The 10,914-nt window shown below is 38.5% G+C and overlaps 1 protein-coding gene and 1 long non-coding RNA gene across 2 annotated transcripts; both read left to right on the forward strand.

Annotated features, from left to right (window-relative positions):
• Nucleotides 1–5,862: 5,862 nt before the first annotated feature.
• Nucleotides 5,863–8,094, forward strand: LOC126969034 (uncharacterized). The gene is made up of 2 exons (XR_007730331.1): nucleotides 5,863–6,263; nucleotides 7,157–8,094. It is a non-coding gene; the product is annotated as an uncharacterized LOC126969034 (long non-coding RNA).
• A 1,190-nt stretch (nucleotides 8,095–9,284) lies between these two features.
• LOC126968986 (deubiquitinase OTUD6B) lies at nucleotides 9,285–10,440 on the forward strand. The gene has a single exon (XM_050814250.1). The coding sequence runs from the start codon at nucleotides 9,563–9,565 to the stop codon at nucleotides 10,412–10,414; it is 852 nt and encodes a 283-aa protein (XP_050670207.1). The 5' UTR covers nucleotides 9,285–9,562; the 3' UTR covers nucleotides 10,415–10,440.
• Nucleotides 10,441–10,914: the final 474 nt, after the last annotated feature.

A 10,914-nucleotide genomic window follows, 5' to 3' on the forward strand; every position in this document is an offset into this window, starting at 1 on the left:
TGCACCGTATCATACAGAAGTACAAGTTGATAAACCACCAACTCAAGCAAATAAAAAGAGAGAAATTGTCTCGTTACTGGTAAGAAAACGGTGTGGATGCAAGTCCGACTTTATTAAAAGTTGAGTTGTTAAATCTGGTAAAAGCAACTAATCCGTAATGCATAAATGACCTTCCTATTACATGGCAGCAATGTTTAACTAATATTTTCATTAAATTTATTTAACATATTTATATGTTAATTTAATAAAATAGAAAATTATTTTTTCAATAGGTACCTACAAATCGGCAATTTCAAACATTATTCCCTAATAGTTTGACATTGACATTTTTTTTTGGTTCTGTTCGTCCATCTGGACAGGCAAAGGGGTCAAAAGCCCATACAGCCAAGTCTTCATTTTTATTTTTCTATTCTTCAGTCTTCACTTTACACAGCTTGTTCAAAGTCAAGCTAAGTCTTTATATCATCTTCATCTTCAAACATAAATAGTACAATTTCACATAAAAGTAGTATTTCGTGTTCTTCATGTTTCATTTTCTTCATATACATATAGGTTCGCATGAAAGGCCGAAGCCAAGTCTTTTATTGATAGTATTCTTGTTCCAATGAAGATCAAGCTTAGCCCGGGGTTTATTAATAATAAACTTTTATGATATAATACTAAAATATAAATCTCATATACGTTATAAGAAATATATTATACATGAATTATAAGTAATAATGATGAATATTAGTCGAATATAATAATTATAAGATAATATGAAACTAATTTAAATATACTATTTACATTTATACATTATAAACACAAGTCCAATAATAATTTATGGACGAATATGTTTTAAGTCTGTGTAAGGGATTGTGTCAAAAGCCAAGCCGTATTTTCAAATTTCGCCTACCGTTGAAACTATAAATTTGTAAAGCGGCACGAAGCAGTCATAAGTTTTCAATAACTGCTGAAGTGAGCGCGGGATGTTTTCAGCATTCTTATAAATATCCAAGAGGCAGTCCATCAATGTAAATCTTTGAAGATTATATTGGGGACAGTGAAAGAAATTGTGATCAAGAGTTTGGATGGATAAATTACAGAATTGACAAGTTGGAGAATCTAAAACACCGATCCTAAATAAATGAGCACCACTACGAGAATGTCCCAGACGTAACCGACAAATTGTGGTGTAAAATTTTCTGTGTAAGTATTTTTTCTTTTTAACAAACCAGGGAGGAGAGATTTCGTTTTTAATGTCGGCTAACCATTTGCCCTTTGTTTGAACAACTTGTTGCCAATAATTCTGAAAGTCTTGCAAGAATTTACCTTTAAAATGAGACAGTGCATCTGTGTATGGTATGGGAATGTTCAAAGCAGTATGTATCTGATTACTATTCACAATGGATTTAGCAAGATAATCAGCTTGTTCATTTCCTTCCACGCCTATGTGTGAAGGAGTCCAGAATAAAACTATATCTTTTGTTAGGGATAAGCATTGATATTTGTCTCTAATATTGTAAATGATGAAATTAGTTGCAACATTACATTTAGGATATTGTAAAGCTTTTAAAACACTCATGCTATCCGTTATAACAATCCAATTATTATATGACTGTTCTCCAATATATTCTAGAGCAGCATATTTGGCAGCACATTCTGCTGTGTATATACTAGCCAAGGTATTTAACCTATGACCGAACCCACTCCGCAGTTGGATGTCATAAACTGCCATAGAGACAGCAGTATTACTATTAGATCCATCAGTATAAAGTTGGTTATAATTTTGCCACTCTGACAGCATACTATATACATCTTCCTTATATTTTAATGATTCATTAATAATTATTTTAATAGGTGTATATTTTGAATTATAAGAATTTAAATAACATGGCCAAAGAATACTAGAAAATAGATTATGATCACAAGAAAAATGTATCAAATCAGAGATGCCTTCTACTTGATAGTAGGAACTATTGTCAGTTTGGTTAATATAGTCCTGTATCTTTAATGGATGATTATTAATAGAAGTTAATTTGAGAAAGAATTTTGTTTGTAGATATTTGAATCTAAGAGCTAGTGGGGGAATATTACATTCTACTTGTAGTGATATAATAGGAGTAGACCTAAAAGCGCCTGTTATGATCCTTAAGCATTTATTTTGTATTTTTTCTAATTTATTCACTAATGTAATTACTCCACCATAACAAAAGAAGGCATACTCAAAATGGCTACGGACTAATGACTTATATAGTGTTAGCAAGATGCGTGGGTCTGCACCCCAATATGTACTAGCTAATGATTTCAGAATATTGCAGGCCTTTAATGCTCGATTTTCTAATATTTCAACATATTTGTGCCATCTAAAATTACTTAAAAACGTAACTCCTAAAAACTTTATTGAATTATCTATTGAAATTTCCTGAGTACCATAATATATTTTGCATCTCTTTTTTTTTATATATGAGAGGGGGCAAATGGGCAAGAGGCTCACGGGATGGGGAGAGGTGAGGCAACCGCCCATGGACATCCGCAACAACAGGTGTGTCAAGAAATGCGTTGCCGGCCTTTAAGGTGGGAGTATGCTTTTTTCTTGAAGGTCCCTAAGTCGTATCTGTTCGGGAAGACCGCTGCCGGTAGTTGATTCCACAAAGTGGCTGTGCGAGGCAAGAAATTTCGAAGAAAATGCGCGGTTGTGGAATGCCAGACGTCTACGTGATGCAGATGGTACTTTGCACGTAATGTCCGATGGTGGAATTCGGCCGCTGGAATCAACCCGAACAGCTCCTCTGAGCACTCCCCGTGATAAATGCGGTAGAAGATGCAGAGAGAACCCACATCTCTACGCAATGCTAGAGAATCAAGCCGATCGGAGATGACTTGATCGTCGATGATTCGAGCCGCTCTTCGTTGTATGCGGTCAAATGGAAGAAGCTGGTACTGGGGAGCACCCGCCCAGAGGTGAGAACAGTGCTCCATGTGAGGCCGAATTTGCGCCTTATAAAGTTGCAGGCGGTGGCTTTTAGTGAAGTACTGTCTCGCCTTACTGAGTACACCAAGCTTTTTAGAGGCCAGTGTGGCCTTCTCTTCCAAGTGACCACGGAACTGAACGTCGCTCGATATATCGACGCCAAGTTTGCCAATACAGGCTGTGGCAGTTAGAGGAGTGATCTCGAATCGAGGGGATACGACGAAGGGAGACTAAATTTTGTCGGCCCCATTCCGAGACTTTGCAAAGCATAGTCTCGATTTCAGACACAAGTTTGATCCGGTTCTCGTCGACGCTATCCCGGGTCATGTTGGCACGGCCGGTGTAGGAAGCATACCCCATGCTGTCGTATGCATAGCAATGAATATTGCTGATTTGCAGCATATCATTGATATGCAGAAGAAACAGCGTAGGGGATAGCACACAGCCTTGCGGGACACCAGAGTTTATGGGTTTTAAGTCGGAGCATACACCGTTGATAACAACCTTGGTGCTCCGATCAGCCAAAAAGCTAGTGACCCATTTGCACAACTTCTCGGGAAGCCCATAGCACGGCAGTTTCGCTATAAGCGCTTTTTGCCACACCCGATCAAAGGCCTTTGCTATGTCCAAACTCACTGCCAACGCCTCTCCCTTCGACTCAACCGCTTGCGCCCATTTATGGGTGAGGTACGCAAGAAGATCACCAGCTGAGCGACCCTGACGGAAACCGTACTGGCAGTCGCTGATCAGCTGGTGCCCCTCTAGGTATCCCAAGAGCTGGCGGTTGATGATCGACTCCATTACTTTGGAGAAAATGTAGGTAATGGCAATGGGGCGGTAGTTGGACGGATCTGAGCGTAAACCTTTCTTAGGGATCGGGTGCACTAAAGCCGCCTTCCATAATTTCGGGACTACGCCTGATGAGTAGGAGAGCCGGAAAAGACGGGTAAGGACCGGCGCCAGTTCCGGAGCACATGTCCGCAGCACTATCGGCGGAATGCCATCGGGCCCGCTCGATTTGTGAATGTCCAAGGTGAGAAGCGCCTTAAGCACGGCACCATGCCGGATTTTTACCTCCGGCATATATGAATCGCACCGCGGAATATGCGGTGGTGGTGCACCTTGGTCATCCAGAGTCGAGTTGGACGCGAAGAGGGAGCCCAGGAGATCAGCTTTCTCTTTCGCGTCATGGGCCAGCGAGTCATCATCCCTGTGCAGTGGCGGAATGGCTGGCTGGCAGAAGTTTCCTTGGACAGCCTTGGCGAGCGACCAGAACGCACGAGTTCCCGAGGGAAGGCGTGCAAGTCTCTCGCCAATTCTGCCAATGTGCTTCGACTTCGCGTCAGCAATAACTCTTTTGAAGGACCTGGAGGCATGATTAAGTGTTTTTTAAGTTCGCTGGAATTCACATCCTTAGATACCACCGCATTGACCCAAGCCTGATAGCACTCCTGCTTTCGGCGAGAGGCCATTTTGCAGGAGCGGTCAAACCATGGTTGGGACCTGCCACCGATAGGCACAGAGGAGGATGGAATGAAGAGTTCCATACCTTGCAGTGCCACATCAGCAACAGCATCAGCAGCGGCATCTGGATCTTCCAGCGAAAAACAGATCTGCCTAGACGGGTAGGATGCAAAAAAGCACCGCATCTCGTCCCACTCTGCTGACCTATAGTGCCACACGCGGCGACAGCCTAAGAAGCGGGGCCGTGTTGGGCGCGTGATCGGCACGGTGCTCCGGATCAGGCAGTGGTCCGACGATCCCAGAGGAGGGTCAACGGAAACTAGGTAGCCGTCCGGATGTGAGGTCAACAGAAGGTCCAACAGTAAGGTGTATGATCTTGCACATCTGGGGTTCGCGTTGGCGCAATAACCAGTTGCGTCAGACCATATGCTAAGGTGAAGTCGTGAACAGATCTCCCTGCATGATCGGTGGTACGTGAGCCTAGCCATTCGGCGTGGTGGGCGTTAAAATCGCCAAGAAACACGATCTCTGCAGTGGGGATCTGCTCCAACACGGAATCTGTAGCCATTTGGATGTGTTCGAGGAGCCGGTCAGTCTCTGCGTTACCGCTATGGGACCTATACAGGCATGCGTAGATTCGCGGATGGTCATCGCAGTCTACACGCAGCCAGATGATGGATAGGTCCTGTCCTTCAAGAAAACTCAGGCGTCGAGAACAGACATCCTCCCTGACGTAAACGCACACGCCAGCCCGTGGTATAAAGGAGTGTTCCAAATTATACCCCGGGTAGGAAAGGTAAGATGAATCAGCCAGGGAGGATATCTGTGTCTCGGTTAAAAAGAGCAGGGCCGGCTTCGCCGTCTCCAGGTGAAAGTGGACGGTATTTAAATTTGAGCGAAGCCCCCTGATGTTGCAAAAGTCCACAGCGAGTGTGGAGGAGGGTGGTTTGAGCCTCCTGCTCTGTTTGCCCCGAGTCAGTGCAGATTTGCCCCCTCCAGAATATGCGGGGCAGCCTGGGCAACCACTGTTAGTTACAGGCCCTAATTGTGGACGCCCAGGGACGGATTCTCCAGGGCTAGCCTGGTACCGTCCTGGAGTAGTCCCGTTTTAGTCTGTGCTGCCATTTGTATTTGGGAGGGGGGGGTGTAGGCCTTCGGATACCCCACTCACCGGACGAAACACAGCGGCATAGCCGCTATTTCACGCCGGTTTCGAGTGGGGGAGTTGTATTTCTCCGGGCGTGCCGGCCCAATTCGGTTGTGTCCGTGAGGACCCAACATGGCACTACCACTCCTAAAATTCATCTTATTCTTATAGAATGCTTTGAAAATATTACTACTTTGCTTTTGTCAATACTGACTAAGATATTGAAAATAAAGCTCCAATTTTTTGAGTGCTACATTAAGATCTAACACAACATTTGATAAATTAAGTCCTTAACTATACACTACTAGATCATCAGCAAATTGGAGGTTAGAAACTCTATTACCCAAAACAATATTTATTTGATTTATGTAGATTATAAAGAGCAATGGACTCAAAATTCCGCCCTGCGATACGCCTCTATATGAATATCGAGGACCTATTAATTGGTTATTGACTCTAACATAAAGTTTACGACCATGCAAGAAATTGAATATCCAACTAACTATTTTTTCATGGACATTTAAGGATAGAAGAATGGATGATAATTGTTCTAAATCAACATTATTAAATGCTCCTACAACATCCAAAAAACACCAGCCAATATCTTATTGTCAATCTGGGCACTATGGATGTCAAGACATAAATGCCGTATACTCTCACATGCAGAACAACCACAGCGAAATCCAAATTGATTATTAGGTAAGAGGACTTTCAATATAAAATATTAATCTCTGTTTTATTAATTGTTCAAAAATTTTACCAACACACGAGCTTAGTGTGATAGGACGATATGAATCAGCTGAACTAGAATCTTTCCCATGCTTTAAAATTGGAATTAGACAGTCTGTTTTCCATTCTGCTGGAATAGTGGAGTTCTTCCATAGGAGATTTAATATTTTTAGAAACTTATTTAAGTTAGAAGAGTTTAGGAGTTTAAACATTTTATAGGAGAGCCAATCCAAACCGCATGCAAAGTCCTTTCTTGATGATAGACCAGCTTTTAATTCTTCAATAGTAAAAGGGGCAATCATAAAAGAGTTGGTGCTATTTAAACGATGATTATTGTGAATAATTGTCAAATTTGGTACTGTATCTGGAGTATATTTGTGTAAAAAGTTGGATATCCAATTATTGCTAGAGAAACAATTATTATTAGAATATAAGTTCTTAAATTTCCTCATTTTTGTCCAAATCTGTTTCATTGGCGTTAACCTATTTATGGTCGAGCAAAAATCTGTCCAGGATTTACGACGTTCAAGCCTTAATATACATTTTTTCTTTGCTTGAGCTTGCTTAAAATGAATGTAGTTTTGGATATTGCAATTTGATTTGAATAACAGATAAGCCTGTTTGCAATCTTCTACCACTTTAGTACATTGCCCATTCCACCAGGGAAGTTGTCGCTTTCTTTTAGGTAGATGAGTAATATTGTTACAGTGGTAGTTGGTTTAAGGTACTGAATTTTCTACCGCTCTAAGAATTATGGAACAGAAGTTATTGTAAGACTTCTGTAGATTACAATTATTTATATCAAATTGTTTTAACAAGTCATTTACTAAGTTCTCATATTGGTCCCAATTTACTATTTTCAGATTACTGTGTTGAGGAATGTTGGATGGAATTGAAGAAGATTCAGTTTCCGACACTACCATGGGAAATTTTGTGATTGTAGGCAAGTGATAGCTGCCCAAAGAGTCCTGATGAACTTGCCATTCACAGCACAGGAATAATGAAGATGATACTATTGTTAGATCTAGTCCATTTGGTCTCCAAGAATTAGTACCCACTATAGTTGGTTGATCATTATTTAAGAGCATTAAGTCATTATCGTCCATTACATCCATGATGTCTCTACCTCTAGAATTGGTTCTATTACAACCCTAACCTAAATTATTAGTGGTTTTGGAATACTATGCAACAGTCTATTAAATTTAGATTTGTCAAAGTTAGGTACACTGTTGCCTGGACTATAAAAGCTAACAATTGAGATGTCTTTTTGTTTGTATTTAATTTTGATTGCTACATTTTGCAAGGAGTTATCAGAAAATGTTTCTTACTTTTGAAAATAAATGCCATTTCTAACAAAAATTGCTACACCATTGTGATCATTACCACAATCATTTCTTAGTATTGTATAACCTCTGATAGAAAACTGTATATTTGGTTTAAGCCAAGTTTCTGATATAAGTGCTATGTGTATGTCCTGCTCATAAAGTAGGTTTTGAAGCTCAAGTCTGTTACTCAACAGACTTTGAGCATTCCACTGTACTATGTTAAGTTTGTGACAGTTGAATGTGACGTTTTATTTTTAATTTGTATGGTATCTTTAATAGCTGAACTAATTGCGTGTGAGCTAATGCTTTGATTCTGTGTTTTATTTAGTGTAATGACTTTTATTATTGATTCTGTGATTAGGTTCATTGCTGCTGGATTGGATAAAATTAAATTAATGATGTCTTGTGTGTTCTCTGTCTTATTGAGTGATGGAAAGCTTGTTGGATGTTTAAATAAATCTGATAATGGTGTTTTACTTTTATTTTTACTATCCAATATCTTTTTTTGTTTTATAGGGCATTGACCTGATACTGCAAGATGGTTACCTTTACAGTGCACACATACTGCTTTGTCAATAGGTATAGAACATTCTTTATATGAATGATTTTCAGTGCAGATTGAGCAACGCTGAGCATTCTTACAGAATTTAGCCAAGTGGTCAAACCTAAGGCATCGGAAACACTGCTTAACTGGCGGCACATAAGGTCGCACTGGTAGACGCCACATCTTTAAGTGAACGTAATCTGGGAGTGAATCAGATGACGCAAAAGTAATAATGACTGCCTGTGTAGGTTGTAATATAAAACCACTATCGGATTTATTTTTTTTCATTATACGCCGAACAGAATTTTTTTTTTGTACGTGACAAAGATTTGAAAATTTTTTTGTTGGACATATCAATGGGTACGGAGGAAATCACTCCAGACAATTCAGTGGCACCAGCTGGGATGGACGCCTCAATATTTTGGTCCCTTAAAAATGTCGTGTTGTCTAGGAATGTATTAGCCAAATTGGGTCGTTCAAACACTACTCCTATCTTATATTTGTTGAGTTTCTTAAGATATTTAATGCCTTTAATGAAGCGCGATAAGTAGCTACTAAGAGTTAGCATGTCACGACTACCAAGTGGCTGTTCAGTGACACTCTCTATGAAGACTATAAATTCATGACCGGCACCAGCGTCTTCCGGATATCGGCGACAATAGTCGGCCACCCTATATGGCAAATAAAAGTCCTCGTGGTCTTCCAAAACTGTACGTGAATCTGAGTATCCGCTACTTTCAGAGGTGGAATCTAAAATAGACTCACCTTTATCTCGTTCCGGCTTGGTTTTTTCCGCCTTTTCGACATCTCTTAGCACAAACCTAAATCACTAAATATATAGACTTTTACTTATACTAAACAAATTAAATGATAAACATATACAAATACTTATATACTTTTCAAAAATATGAGGATTATATACAATATAATAGAAATATTTAATTTTATAGTTAAAAAGACCGCCCTAAGCAATCAAGAGTTCCCGCGCTTTTTTCATCCTTGCCATTGACAAATCACAAAATAATAATCTATGGACTGGAACCTAATGTTTAAATTCTCTTTGGACTGGACTGTGAAATGAGAATTGACCACAGGTGAACGTAGTATTGTTTAAATTCTTATTGACAAAAGGAATTACTTCTAATTAATGAATACCCTTAATTTTATTTGTATTTAATATTGGAGCTGATTCTAACTGCATTATTACACCAAAAATTATGTTTTACGTCTCATTGTCATATTTATTTATTTAATTTCACTAGATCTTTATAACCTATCGATAGGCGATTCAAGATAATTAATGAACGGTCTACATAAGAACCCAAAAGGACGTGATAATTTTTAAATGATGACATAGCAATAGTCTACTTAGTACAATAAAGAATATACATAAAGACATAATGGAACTTAACAATGATGAAGGATTATCTCTGGAGAATAAGCACAAAAAGGAAAGAAAAGAGTTACAAGCCAAAATTCAAGGACTAAAAAAGTCCGCAAAAAATGACAAATCTAAAAAAAAAGAAGTTAGTGCTGAAATAGCCAGGTTAGAAGCTGATTTAGAAACTCGCCATAAAAATGAAATTGAAAATATTCAAGAGATTAACTTAAAAGAAACTGACATCGTAGAACCTGATGTCATAGTAAACAATACAGTAAATAAGGTATCAAAAGCTCAAAAACGCAGAGATAAAAAGTTACTGGAGGATAGGGATAGAGAAGAAAGAATTAAGTTACAAGAGAAAGAAAATGAACATGGACCTAGAAATACAGAACTACAGTGTATAAATTCGAAATTAAAAGAGAGGAATCTATCTATATATAAAATTGCCTCGGATGGTGACTGTTTGTACAAAGCTATCTCTCATCAGTTGAAAACAGTCCGGGATATTGCATTAGATGTTGAAGAGCTAAGGCAAAAGGCAGCACAATATATGAGGATAAATAAAGACGAGTTCATGCCTTTCCTAAGTCACCCTGACACTTTTGATATGTTAACAGATATTGAGTTTGATGATTATTGTGATAAAATCACAAATACTAAAGTTTGGGGTGGACAGTTGGAAGTGAGAGCATTATCTAACTGCCTGAAGTGTCCTATCACTATAATACAAGCAACAGGGCCGGATGCCATCGAACAAGGACTTGAATTTGATGGGCCTCCTTTAATAATAGCTTATCACAGACATATGTATAGTCTGGGTGAGCATTATAATTCTACACAGGCTGTGATTCAAGATGAACCAAAATAAAATTAAATAAAACAATTTTAAATTAATTGTGTTTTCTATCAGCTGTATTATAGAAAATTTGTATTAACAAAAATAATGTTATTATTATCTTAGATAATTTATACATCTAGATAGAGCCTCTTTCCCCCAGAACTTGAAGTAAAAACACACTTGGATCGACCTAACAATATAAATTATATTTCTTATATTTAAAAAAAGGCACTGATACTAAACTTGTTCAAATCAAATCAAAATCACTTTATTCATGTAGGTCACAGAAATGACATGAATGTCAAAAAAATATTTTTTATTATTAAAATTACCGCTACTCTGTAAAGGGTTAATGAGAAGAAGTGGCAAGAAACTCATTGCCACTCTTTTAAATCAAAATTTAAAGCTTCAACTTTTTACAGTTCCATCTTTCAGTTTCTTCATTACTTATTAATTTCAATGTTTTCTGAATGTCTCCATAAGATTGCCATTTCACAATTCAGCTCAATTCATTGATAATCTTTTCAGTT

The sequence above is a fragment of the Leptidea sinapis genome, chromosome 17 (assembly GCF_905404315.1).
Source record: "Leptidea sinapis chromosome 17, ilLepSina1.1, whole genome shotgun sequence".
Classification (NCBI taxonomy): domain Eukaryota; kingdom Metazoa; phylum Arthropoda; class Insecta; order Lepidoptera; family Pieridae; genus Leptidea; species Leptidea sinapis.

Bases quoted from the DNA above. Each gene is read 5' to 3' on its own strand.
- LOC126968986 (XM_050814250.1), top strand. From the start codon at position 9,563: ATGGAACTTAACAATGATGAAGGATTATCTCTGGAGAATAAGCACAAA.